At 39.0% G+C, this 14276-nt stretch overlaps 2 protein-coding genes across 3 annotated transcripts in view; one reads left to right on the top strand and one right to left on the bottom strand.

Annotated features, from left to right (window-relative positions):
- Positions 1 to 3343, bottom strand: part of Spt6 (transcription elongation factor Spt6) — a 46825-nt gene extending 43482 nt beyond the window's left edge. The window contains exon 1 of one of the 2 annotated variants that reach the window (XM_080270165.1): positions 3313 to 3343. The gene's annotated coding sequence lies outside the window, so the exon portion shown is untranslated. Of the gene's footprint in view, positions 1 to 3188; positions 3240 to 3312 lie in introns of those variants that run through there. The other variant, XM_080270164.1, reaches the window with a different exon arrangement.
- A 5057-nt stretch (positions 3344 to 8400) lies between these two features.
- The window catches only part of ebo (exportin ellipsoid body open), a 31520-nt gene continuing 25644 nt past the window's right edge, over positions 8401 to 14276 (top strand). The window contains exons 1-4 of the mRNA XM_080270048.1: positions 8401 to 8598; positions 8992 to 9189; positions 10709 to 10868; positions 11359 to 11484. Of these exons, the coding sequence (XP_080126174.1) occupies positions 8434 to 8598; positions 8992 to 9189; positions 10709 to 10868; positions 11359 to 11484 (649 nt within the window). The 5' untranslated portion in view covers positions 8401 to 8433. The remainder of the gene's footprint in view (positions 8599 to 8991; positions 9190 to 10708; positions 10869 to 11358; positions 11485 to 14276) is intronic.

The raw sequence follows: 14276 nt of genomic DNA, 5'->3' as shown, positions 1-14276 counted from the left end.
TGTTACCATTCAATCAGACAAAGTCAATAAAGTGGTAAGACTGGGTATGGTGTCAGCTGATGGAAAGAGGCCTAGGTCTATGCATAAGGCATTCACAAATCTTTAATTTATGAACGAGCTGTTCAAAACTATACGTAAACTGCAATGAAATCAGGAGTATATGGATGTGAGCGTGGTTCACGATAAGACACTGAGAGAAGCAGAACATGAAACATCATTAAGGAGGGAAGCAAAAAAAATTGAAGCAACAATGGAGAAGCATGTAGTACAGGGACCACCAAGGAAGCGAAGAATCGTAAAACTACTGGATGAAGAAGTAAACAAGAGGAAGTGAGATCAGGTAACAAAGAGGGAAATCCTTCAACAACATAATGTAAATAGCTACACAAGTGAAATTGGTGCTGGGAAACTTTTTATTGTTTGGTAATGCTGACATATTTAATAAGGATAAAATTCTGGAACTCACAACAAGGTCATGGATGATGGCACATAAACCAGAAATGTATAATGGTTCGTATGGAGTAAAACCAAAACATTTAAGATATGAAAGGCTTGTTTCTGAATGTAAGCTCAAAGGATATGAAATACCTGTAGTTGAAAAAAAATGTGTTCAGTGATGAAGGTCGAGGCATACTTTTGTACATGAAGGTGGAATTAAAAGCATCCTGATTGAATTTCTATCTATCTATTGCCAGACGCCTCAATCCTGTTTGGGGTGGCCACAAACAAATCGCCTCCAAGTCGCCCTGTCCCCCGCCATTTCACTGCCCTGCTCCCAACTCACACACCCCTCTCTCATATACCTCTCCACCCCATCCCTCCATCTCATCCTCAGCCTCCCCCTCCCTCTTTCCCCCTCCACCTCACTCACATACACTCTCTTCGTCAGTCTTTCACCCTCCATCCTCTCCACATGGCCAAACCACCTCAGTGTGTTCCTCATAATGCTTCCTATCACATCAACATCAACACCACAACGCTCCTTTATATCCTCATTCATCAGCCTGTCTCTCCATGTGACTCCACAGGCTCCTCTTAAATAACTCATTGAATTTAAAAATGATTATTGTGAGTATCATTGCATAGAGGTGCCTTGTAATGCTGGCAGTTTGCTCATTACTTCATATACAGAAGGCTAAATTGTGATCAGGCCAATCAAGAACAGAAATTTGATTATAAAGCGCTAATCTCCACCACACACATCCATTGTCAAAAGTTGGGCAGTGCAGATGAGCTGGAGTCACAGGTGTAAGCCTCTTCCAGAAGCTCTTCTGTGAGTATCTGTGAGATGTCACCGGGTGTGATTGGCTGTATTGAAGGCTATGCTCACAAAATATTTAATATCTCTGGATAAGGAAGTACAGATGGTACCTTGAATCCAAAAAGCTCATGAGAAACTGCATTAACCCAAGCCAGGCTAATTCTCTGTACAGTACAGTAGTTATCAATTCTTCACCAGATGGGTGCAGCCCTTCCATATATACCGTATATACTTCCTATTGAAATGAGTCTTTCACAGGTTACTTGTAATTTTTCCTGGATTACCACAGATACTGGGCATTTTTATAAACTTATTCCTAAAAGCTGTAAGTGAGGCTTTAGAATGCGCAAATACTCTGCCGATGTCTACCAGTAACCATATCTAATATTCCTAATGTACGTTTCTGAATCTAAAAGCTGGCTGCCAAAAGTTAGATTAGGTTAGGTTTGATTAAATCACTACGTTTCCCAGAGCTTTGACATGGTTATTAGTGTTTTCTTTCCTTGCCTACATTTGAGTATGTTTGATACAATGATGAGTCCAGTTGGGGCGATGGTTGGCAAACAATGCAGCCAGTCAGAGATATCATCAGTAAACATTGCCACACGTGATAGCCACTTCCTTAAATATCCCAAAATAGGTATACAGTATTTAGTTTTATTAATTCCTGACCAAATGGGCATGGCCTTTTCATATTTTCTATTGATAAGAGTCTTTCACAGGTTACTTGTCATTTTTCGTTGATTACCACAGCTAGCCTACTGGGCATTTTTATAAACTTATCTCTGAAAGCTATAAATGAGGATTTAGAATGCATTAATATTCCGCCAGCGTCTACCAGAAGCTGGCCATATTTAACATTCCTAATGCAGATTTTTAAATTTGAAAGCTGGCTGTCAAATGAAAGTTAGGTTGGGTCTGGTTAAATCATTAAGATTCCCATAGTTTGACACAGGATACACTGACGCATCCAGTCAGAGTGATGGTTGGTAAACAAAGCAGCCACATGGAGATTGTCATTAAACACTGCTGCAAGAGACCTGGCTACTTCCTTAAATACCCCCCAGAAAAGGTATATATATTTTTTCTCCAATCACAATTCAGCAGTTAACTGTCTGTGTTGCATAAGTACCAAAATTACTTGCCCTGAGATTGTGGGTTTGTTATACTATAGGTGGAATTGCTGTGCCTGTTTGGTAAAGAATTATCTTTGGTTTGTTGTTTGTTTTTCAATCACTTTCTGCAGTCAAAACTCAACATTTTCCTATCTGTATTGCACATGTACCAAAATTACTTTCCTTGAGTCTGTGAGTCTGTTATAATTTAGTTGGAATCGACACACCTGTTTGGTAAACAATTACCCAGTATATATATTACTTCCCTTAAGTGACTCTTTAATAACCAATGTAAACTGTACCTCATGTGAGGCCTGCAGCTCAACAAGGGCGACAGGCTTTGACACCTCACCAAGAATGGGATTAGGTGTTGAGCTGGAGAGCCTAAGTTAAGGCAGAAAGGTGTTTCTTACTAGTGCCCTTCAGAAACACTAAATTCATGCAAATTAAAGAAAAACAATGAAGTTGTAAGAAAAGCTCATATTTCTGAAAAAGGATCATCGGCTTCATATTTGGCGAATAGGGTCCTGGGTCACCAGGCTGTAGAGCAACCAAAACAAAAATGGAGCTGATAATGAACACAGGACAAAAGTTGATTTAAAAACATCCATCCCCTCGAAGCTAAAAAAAAAAAAAAAAATCACATACTTATTCAGTCTACTGCACGATCAAGAGCAAAACCTGTCAGACAGAACACAAATATTCTCCTAACAATGCAGCTTCAGCCAATACATCTAATGGTTCAGCGACGTGAGACCCACGAAGACAGGCCGAAGGATACATTACTTTATGGTACAAAGCATATTTCTTACCTTTACTGTCTCTGCAGCTCAAACCTGGTACACTTCTGCTTATTGAAATACCAACACTGGTATTTACCAAACTACAAGCATATACAGGTTATTAATTTGATTAAATCTTCCAGAACCTACGTACCCTCCTCGGTATTGTTTTGACCTCGGCAATATGGCGACTGGAGATTTGCTTTCGTAGTTGCGTGAACAAAAATATTAAAGTCCATAACTTACGTAATTAACTTATTCATATGCTCTTAATGTTTTTGTTATTTTTAAAAAGCGATGGTTATCATTTTTGTTGTAAAAATAAAAAATCTTATTTGGAATAACATTCATGTTCATCTGTAGACTTACAATATGAAAGAAGTATTGATATAAATCACATGTTAACCTTGTAAAAATTATTAATAATTGAATGGGTACCATTACTGTGGTAATTAAATAGGCATATAAAATGAGTGTTGTCGTCTGTCAAACACAAGGACGCGAAGCCACTGAGGCAGGCACTGGTTTTCCACTAAATCACTCCACTAAAATGACTCTTTCCCTCAAGTTCACCAGGTAACAGTCTCCTCCAGCCCTAAACTTTTTGCTGCTGTGTGAAAACCGAGTCAAGGTTGTTTATAACTTTTTAAAAAATTGCTGTAGATAATGAATGGTAGCGACAGCCATGACGAGAGGGACGGTGATAAAGTAAAATAAACAAGAAATACATGTTTATCTTACACCCAGTTTGCCTGCAATGAATCCAGTTTCTCTCGAATTAGCTCAGAACTCATTTTGGGTCGGAAATGTATAGGATAGTCATAAAGATAACTGTGGGAAGGGTAGGTTGGAGTCTGTAATCCCGGCCTTGACACTGCTAGGTTATGTGATAAGGGATCTTCCTGGCTCAACGTTTGGCCTGTTTTAATGCTTACTGATCCACATTGTTATTTGTTGATTGGAGATTTGTGTTTCATGATTCAAGCACTGAGGTGGTCTGCTTAGTCCTAAATACTTCATCTTAGGCTCATTAGATACCTTTGAGCACAGAGGTAAGAAGTATTTCCTGTAGTAGCCAAAAGTGCTTTCTTGTACTGTTTTCTTATTGAACCTAGTAAAAAAATGCCATCTCTCTGTCTTAAGCATTGATTTGTAGTCAGTGAATAACACTAAAATATGGTATAAGTCATTAAGAAGTGCTGCAGAAAGAATGTGGAGCCGTAGCATCACCTTACTCTGCCACTGAACTAAAGTTATGGGAAATCAGCTGCAAAATGATGAAAATTCCAGTTAAGTTAAGGTAGATTAACTGTAATAATGGTTATATAATAATGCTTATGTAGTAATACTGGGGAAAAAAAAAGAAGTCCTCTCTCTCTTATCAGTGCTTACCCATTTATTTATCATGGGAGAACAAGAAGAGATTATTTAATGTTCTCCACTTTTGAGCATTACCAGCCTTACCCTACTTCATGTATATATGTTTATCATATCCGTAATTAAACGTGGCTATGTTTGGTGCTGTCATTACATGTTGAGGCAGTTTGTTTTAATTGTTGATGACTAGTAAAGAAAACCCATTTCCTTTAATATTACTCATCCAGTGGTCTGGCTGAAACAATCTGAAGTCATGTTCTTACCAGATTTTTCTTTTTTCTGGGGTCACTTTTATACCTTTTTGTTTGTTGTATAGTATTTGAACTAATACAGTAACTACCATCAACCCTGGGAGGTGCAGCACCACCATGAGAGTGAAATGTGGCTGCAGAATTGATAACTAGCAAAGCATTCATCATTCAGGGTGGGAAGCATGTAGCCATAAGTGCATAGAGTTGAAATACAGTATGAGACTCTTACTGTTTTACAGATATTTTTATACATGTGAGATTCATTTTTCCCTACAGTTTCATGCAGCTGTTGAGAAGGAATTAGCTATACCGTACTACAGTACAGCCACCCTCATTATGAGGATTTCTTATAGAGGAAACATGACATCAGGTGACTGAATTATTGCTTGATTGCTTTATATTAAATCAGTTTACATTTACATAGAGAGATCATTGACCATGCTGGCATATGTAGGTTCTTTCAGCTAATGGCAGATCTCCACTTGTTGCAGTCTTGAGTCATTTCCCTGTTCAGTCCACTGTCTAGGAGGTCTCCATGCAGGATTTCGCCCCACATCTTCCTTCTGTCTCTGGGAATTCTGTTCTCCACTTTCTCACCTGTAGGCCTCCTGAGTCAGTCATCCTTCTTTCTCCTCAGCATAAGCAAACCATCTCAACCCACAATACTGGTAGTAGTTTTTCCTACCTCTCTGATGTTTCTTATATCATAGCATACTGTTCTTAGTTCTGTCACTTCGTAAGACTGCTCATCTGCCATAACATTTTCATGTTTGCATTCCAGTCTTCATGCATCCTCTTCTAGGCCAAGTCTTCCTACCATAATTATTAATACTTCTCACACATTTTACAGAGTATCCTTGGCATAAAAGGAGAGTCCCTTTGTAGTCAGGAAAAGCAGCAGATCCCAACATTTTCTCTGTCCACTTTACCGATGTAGCTGATTTCTGCTCGTCCCACATTCATCATGCCCCTCAGATAAACTAACTCTTTTGTGTATTATATGATATCAGTGTTGTTAAGTAGTTATATTAGTACTGTGTGCTGATATTATGTTCTTTTTACAGAAGGTAGCCCTGTCCACTTCAAATAGATTGTCCGTTCATCTGTATTTATAATGGTGAGTATCAGTTAGTTTAAATGAATACCAGTAACTTAAACTTTAGCTTGCTTGTAAAAATATGTTTCATCGTGGGGGTAGGTGCCGGAGAGGGACGCTTTATGTGGTGGCACTGACATGGCCGAACGACAGCATTACTTGGCTGTGCAAGTGTCCCTCAGTTCCCTCCGTGTCCCCTGAAAGGGGAGGGTAGACTTCAGAAATGGGAAAACTAAAGCCTGCAGTCTACTGGAATCACATTCAGAATAACCTAGAGTGACAGCGATAACAGTACTATTACTGCCTTGGGAATAAAAGGATATTTTGTTTTTAAGTACAGTATCAGTGATTCTTGATTATGTGTTTTTAGTGTAAACAACCTTTTAAGAGATTAGGAAGCTGTCATGTAGATTACAATATTATTATGATATATATATATATATATATATATATATTGGAGCCTCTGTGGTAGAGTGTGCGTTTCGCACACGGGTGAGCCAGGGTTCCCCCCCCCGCCGGGGTAATAAACTTTGGGAGTGTTCACCCGGCCATGTACTACATTGGCGGACAGCTGGGGTGCTGTGGTTGAACCAGTGTCGCTTACTATAAAGTATGCTTGCACCCAGTCGGCTTGCACGGGCCGATTACACTTGGTTTACAGACTACACACACATCCAAAGCCACTCCAACACGACAATTACACTAACAAGCACTTCTCACTCTACATACAATCTCTACTAGACAGCCTAAGCCACTTGGTAGAGATACATTGGCTGTATCGTCCCGACTTCGGTCGGGATAGGCCGGTCCTGCAGTGGATACTCAAACAGCTGATGATGATGATGATGATGATATATATATTATTATATTATTATTATTTTTTTTTTAAGATTTAAACCCATGGGATTTAAACCCATATGAGCCATCTCTGTTGGAATGCCATAACCCACTAGACCATGGAGTATCTTTTTATGGGTTACATAGTCACCATCCAATATTGTGAGCAGTTTTCTGGGTTACAGAAATCATTTTAGCTTGTCACCCGGTGTAGAAGTATGCTACCCTAAGACAGCAATACTGGTATATTAAGTGAATGGATAGTGGGTGCCAGTACTTAGTACACTACATCATGTAGTACGTACAGTAAACTGTACATATCTATTTTTTTCCCACTACTGTTGAGCTCAGTTATATTAACCACCACTTATCTTCGAACATTGTAATTTTTTTTTTAAGTACAGTAATCATTTCATCTATCCCATACTTCTCCTTAATTGTGAAACTGACTTTTAAAATCCCTAACCTGGACTCACCTTTCTTTCTTTCTTTCTCTGCTAATACTACTCCACAGCAGTACCAGTAGAAACTCAAATCCAACCTTCTTTGCCATCTGATTTTGCTTCTTACATAGTAGTGTACCGTATATCCCCACCTTGTTCACCTTTTGGTATAGACAGATTCACAGAATGTATAAACACTGGGTGCTTAAGAAGTCTCTGAAAGTGAGATTGAGGGTAATGCTTCAGGATCACAGCTTTGACCTGGCACTGCAGCGTACCTGCCTGAGTTGGGTTGATGGAACAGAGTTAATGGGTGTTTGTATAACTAGCCAGCTCCATTGTCTGGGTATATTTTTGATACCAGTACTGCATGACAGCCTCCGCTGTGTCCATTTCCCATCTGAAAGGAAGACTGTATGTTTTGTGGAAGAGAGGAGTATTTTGGAGGCATCTCTGTCAAGGCCATTCCAAAGAGGGAGCAGAGTATCAGATGATGATGATGATGTACCTCTTTCTTACAACACAGACTGTCAGTTTGGTGGTCATAAGAGATCTCAGTGAGCGCGCCAATATTTGCATTACATTTGGTTCATGTGTATGTGAACCAGAGGCCACAACAACAACAGCAGCAAGTTTAAGATTTCCTTGCCTTAATATGAATGAATATTAGCAGCATGATTTGCTCATGGCTGCCTCTTTGTGAAAGTGGGAAAATTATTTACATTGATGGTGATGTTGATGATTCTCTTGTTAGTCAGCTACTGCTCAGTGTTGTACAGTACCTTTTTCTGTTAAAAGAGCAGTTATATATTTAAGTTTTGGGTTCAGAAATATCTGTATCGATATGAGAGACATCATTATTAATGAAAAAAATTGTTGAAATATTAGTTCAGTCTACTCTTGAACTGCAGTAATGTAGTACCAGCAATGAATTATTATTGAAAGAGGTCAGTGAACATGTGATGTAAACTTGTACTTACCATTCATTACCCATGAGTATGCTGTTATTTTTTGGCAAGGGATACCAACAGTATTGTTAGGAAAGCATGTTTTTAAGATAAGCCTCTACTGTGATACAACATTTGTCTAGCAAGCTTTTTCATTATCTAGATAAAGTTCACTTGGGTGGACCCTTGTACAGTACGTCAGTAAAGGTTTGCACTCAAAGTGTTACTCCAAGCATCTTATTCTTCTTGTACCACATGTTAAATTTCCATACCTTGTCTTGTCAGGCCACGGACCAAGAATCTCTCAGAGCATTGGAGGGGCTGATGAATGAGTTTTTTGGTCCAGCCACCAGTAACACCAGAAAACGGGACATTGAGACCATCCTTAGTAATTTTGGGCAACAGCGAGGAGCCTGGAAGCAATGTCTCTACTACCTTGCACACACTCACAACTCTTATGTCTCCATGTACTGTCTCACGACACTAGAGGTATGACCATTATTTATTAACCTTTTTAATCCAGTGACATATCTTGGCACAGGCTGCTTCTGTGTATTGTATTGTCAACATTATACCCTATCTACTATTTGTTATCATCACTCAGACTTGTTTGTATTCTAGGTGGTATAGGAACCTTTGTAGTTCGGTGGTATAGGAACCTTTGTAGTTCCTCCTCTTTAGTGGCTTATTTTGCATACTACCCCATAACATTGTATGGTATGAGATGATGTATGTATGTATGTGTGTTTCATATCAACACAGTGTGTGTTAGTAATATACAAGGTGTTGTTAAGGTGTAATGTTCAGAGAAAATTGCAAAGGGAAAAGTGTTAGGAAATCTCCAAAGGTACTTAAAATAAAACCCTGCATATTGTACCACAGAATATCATCAACAAGCAGTGGGTGGGGCTAATGGCAGAGGAGAGGACAGAGATTCGGTCAACCCTGTACCGGTTTGTCCTGGAGAACCATAAAGTCGCGCCATATTACATCCGCAACAAACTGGTCAAACTGGTGGTTGACATTGCCCGACTCTCATGGCCACACTTCTACCCAGACTTCTTCACCAACGTTTTATCAGTGAGTATTATGGTTTTCTTTGCATGATCCAAACACATTGATTCCAATGATGTCATTTGTAGTTTATTTTGCCCATACCAGACAATTTTATTCAACTTAGAAAGGGCCTGATATTGAAGGGGTTTGTCAAGGCTGGGCTTGACTCTTCCAGGGTGAGAGTCTTCCAGAACTGAATAAAATCATTCAGTAGCAGCAGAAATATAATAAAGAATACATCATCATCATCATCATCATCATCCAGATCTCCTTTCCCACCCTAGGGCAGGGTGAGGAGTAGCAACATAAGAATTATATGATTTCCGGTAACTCCCTACAGTTGGCGGACACACTTTGATAAAGCCTGCTTCTCGCGGCCGCACTCCTACCCAGATTTCTTCACCAACGTTACTAGCGGGTATTATATTGTTTCCATCCTTCACCATGTTCATCATCATCCTGATCATTTGTTTAAGTACAGGCATACCCTTGTTTAACAGTGCAATTACTTAAGTAAAAACCCATCGCTAGGCGGGGTATCAATTCTTGGGGTAGATTTAACATGTATAGGGATGCGTTTTTGAGCCTTGGTTTTCCCCCCAGCCAAGTCCTAAACCCACGTAAATGAGTCCAAAAACAAGTTCTAGCTAACCTGAACCCCCAGATGGCTTTAAAACAAGCTAAACTAAGCCTAAAAGCAGTTTATAAATCACCTAAACCCAAAAATATAATCAGAAAATCATCAAAAAATAGATTTGGAAAAATCAAACTTAGTAAACTGTACCCTAAAAAGACAATGTTCACCCCATCTGTGACTAAAACACAATAATCTAATTCTAAAAAGTTTATAAATCAACCTAAACACAAAATTTAAGTCTAAAATATCATCAAAATCGGTAAAAAAAAAATCTAAACCCTTCGTTACACTGGATTTTGGACATCGTTAGACGACGTAGGATGATATTTCTACCCCCATCTCTAATCTGGGGTATCGTATATTGGGGTCTGCCTGTGCTGGTACTGTATAAGGTAGGATCCAGTAAAGCAAGCACAGAAGTGGGAGAACTATGAACTTCATTTGCTCATCATGCAAGCTCCTAGAATCCTGGCTTTTAATAGGCCTTACCATCTACACATTTATTTTGGTATTTTTCTTTGTAGATCCTGTTCGTGTTATCTACCAAATACTGTAGTCAATTCCTTTCACCGTCTTGTTAATCCCTGCAACCCAAGGGTGTATTTATTTTATTTTTGGGCTGAGTGGTTAAGAATATCCTAAAATGGTTTGGCCATGTGGAGAGAAGGAAGAGTGAGAAATTAAGTACGAGAGTGTAGGTGAGTGAGGTGAAGGGGAAAAGGAGAGGGAGACCAAAATTAAAGTGAGGGGATGGGACGGAAAGGTATATGAAACAAGAGGGAAGCCACATAGCTACCGTATTCCTAATGGAGATTGGACGATGGGTAGAGTAATAGATGTGTTTGAGTAGGAATTAGAGTATGGTTAATAATGATAAAGGTAAAACTCTTTGGTACCCTCTTTCAGTTATCACGGAGTCCTGATACAGTGGTGTTGTGTATTGTGTTCCTGCAAACCATCAGTGAGGAATTGGCATGCCCTCGTGAAGAGCTGTCATACTCCCGACGGACTGAGCTGCGGCGACTTCTCTCCCAGCAAGTTCCTACAATGCTCACACTGCTCTCAGGTCAGGGGCCATATTCATAAAGGATCCCAATTATTCTTTTAATTATATACAAGCCATCATGATAGTTAAATATTATCAGAGATCATGTTGTGTTTCATATATTTTCACTTTAGTAGCCATTTACTCATATTTGATTATGAAGTCTTTGATAGCTGTGTGATTGGAGACAAGTGTATATTTGTCTTCACTCATACAAGTGAATGCAGGACAGGGTGAGTATAAACTGTATTCTGCAAAATACAAATAGATGAATACAACTTAAGCTGAGAAGAGTTTTCATATGCACTGCTTAGGTTATACAGTAAACTGCCATTATCCATGAGGCAGCTGACTTGTAGAATCCTTCAAGGGGCAGCCAAGACCCTTTCCCTTTGGAGAGTTATTTGGAAAGATGGTTAGGGTTATAGTGATAATAATAATGATGATGATATATTTGCAGAGTTATCAGGGAACAGAGGTAGGGATGATAATGATAATGATGTACTTGCAGGGTTATTGGAAGGTGTGGTTGAGAAGCACAAGAATGCAGTGACAGCAACACCACCTCCCTCCCCTACACACTCCCACAGCCACTCACCCAGTCGTTCCACTCTATCATCATCGCCCATCCAGACTGGTTAGTATTCTGTTGCCATTGTGAGTATTTGCAGGGAATTATGATAAGTTTAACCAATTTACTATACTCTTTTCACTTCAGCATAGCTTGAAGTTGCCATCTCTCCATCAAGAATGCTGACCTGTAACACTAGATAAACACTTGAATATGATGCTAGTCACAGAAGTGCTGAGGAAAGGATGTAGAACTGTAGCACTTTCTTTTTCTGTCACTGTGCTGCATGATAAGCTGCTAAAAGATGAAGTTCTTGGTTTAGTTATGGTCAAAGAAGTATAGTTGGTATATTTTCACCTGACAGAATTAGGCCTTCAGCAGAATCTGAATACTAAGTCATGGTTATGAGGTAGGAATGAGTCTCCTTGGTTACTTGACCAATTAACCCCTCAGTCAGATTTCACTTAGTCATCAACTGAACTGAAAGACAATAAGGATTTTGTCAGGTTTGAACAGAGTCATTTTATGTAACATTTCTTTCATACTGAATGAGATTACTGTATCTGATAGTTGGATGAAAGCCTTAAGAAGTCCTTGTTATTTGTCCCTCTTTTATTTGTTCTGCTAATTCCTCAGTAAAAAGCAGAAATATGCCATTTTATATTTTATTAACCCCTTAACCATGGGGCATCACTTTCATGACGCTTGGGGGCAAGGGATCATACTGCAGGACATCACTTTTGTGATTCTGTGTTATTTTGAATTCGCCCGGGCTTTCAAGTGGTGGCTTGTATCATCTATCAGTACTGCCAATGTCCAGCACTAGTCAGCACTCCTAATCTCATCTGTACTCCCATCCATTGTTGACAGTTTAGCCATTTCTCCCCATTCTTGACTCCCCTCCCTACCTCCCCTCCATTACCCTATCCTCTCGCCTGCCCAGCCGTGCTACGCTAAGTAAATCTTCCCTGGAATTTTTCACTGATTTCATCCATTGAAATAAGCCCTATGCCCTATTCTTATACCAAATAATATATACAAGAAAGAAATAAGGTAAGTGAGAGTGCCATACACCTAGAATTGGCTAATTATCACCTTACAACACCTCATGTGCACTCGTTCGCTAATTTTTGCTGTTTATTTCCCCTTGAAATATGCCGTATAATCTATTTTCGTAATAAAAATATATATAAGAAAGGAAGGGAGAAGCCTAAGTGATATTTACATTCACCTGGAACTACCTAGTTATTGCAGGCCACTACACTGTATTCTACGCTAAGTAAATCATCCCTGGAATTTTCCACTGATTTCATCCATTGAAATGAGCCCTATGCCCTATTCTTATATCAAATAATATATACAAAAAAGAAATAAGGTAAGTGATAGTGCCATACACCTGGAATTGGCTAATTATCACCTGACAACACCTCGTGTGCACTCATTCGCTAATTTTCGCTGTTTATTTCCCCTTGAAATATGCCGTATAATCTATTTTAGTAATAAATATACATATAAGGAGGGAAGGGAGAAGCCTAAGAGATATTTACATTCACCTGGAAATACCTAATTTATTATGTATTGTCTTGGTTTCCTGCCAATCGTTTCATTGCTATATATTAGCAGGTCTCACAGGGCTGAAGTTGGCAGTATTGCACTCACCCTAGCCAGGCGGCAGGAGGCCACCACTATCAGTTCACTGTCATCTTTCAAGGTGAAATTACGTCTGATTTGCTCCTTCTAACTTCCGCCACTTTTTAGCCCCATGCAAAGGGCCTTGTGACCTTTACCCCCTACTGAACCTCGTGTGGAAAGAGGTAAAGGGCCGACAATTGATAAAGAGTGACTACGATCTTTCTATTGAGTAAAACAGTGCAAGTAGAATTGTAAATAATGTGTAACTAATGTGTAAACAGCAAGTGAAAGCAGTGAATGTAAATATAAGTGAACAGTGGAAAATAGTTTTATAAGTTACATCAAGTGACAGTGCATAACACAGTGTAAATAAAATAGAAATGTAAATACAGTAGAACCTCTCTCATTCGGACTATATGGGGGGAAGGGTTGTCCGAATTAACAGATTGTCCGGACCATCAGGGTAATCTCCAGTTCATACCAAAAACTGTCTACATATGGTATGTTTGTTAATTATTAACATATGTGGCATATGTCAACCCTCCGTAACTGCAAAAGATGAAAGGATACTAAAATAACCAAACTAATCATGTACGATAGTTTTGTATTGCATAATTTACAGGTAAGGCCATGACAAGAAACTAGCCTACATTTTAAATTGCAGTAAGTGACTAAGGCCCGTGTAGGCAAAAAAATAAATTAATTAAATAACTGTAATATTTGGAATGAAAATAAAACTTATGTAGGCAAAAAACACATTGTCATCTGTGGCATATTGATAACGCCCATATGGGCAAGAAGCTAATGTTTGATGTACAAGTAAAGCACATTTAAGTGCAAAAAATAACCTACAGTAATCACAACACTGCAGAATATTCTGACCCATTTTGTGTAAGCAAACTCCTCCTTTTAACACCTTTATTCATTGCAGAAGCTACACTTGCATTAAGGGGCATGGGAAGGAGGATTAACTTTTGAAATACAGCGTAAAAATATAAATGGTTGGTGAACTAGTTGATGGAACGAATGCTAGCATGTGTTTAAACAGGCGCCCATGTTGCGACCTGGCGTGATTCGAGACTAAACGAATGACGATTGCTTTCCGCGCCAATATGGAAAATGACTTTAGAATTACTTTCAACATATTTTTGGAGCTTATTATTTTTAAATTTTGTCCGAATTAACAGAAATCCGGATCAAAGGGGTCCGGACCAAAGTATAAATAA

This window comes from Coenobita brevimanus, chromosome 39, assembly GCF_032717465.1.
Source record: "Coenobita brevimanus isolate Jiangsu-jjx chromosome 39, ASM3271746v2, whole genome shotgun sequence".
NCBI lineage: Eukaryota > Metazoa > Arthropoda > Malacostraca > Decapoda > Coenobitidae > Coenobita > Coenobita brevimanus.
The sequence above is the reverse complement of the archived record's forward strand: the minus strand, read 5'-3'. Positions and strand labels throughout refer to the sequence as shown.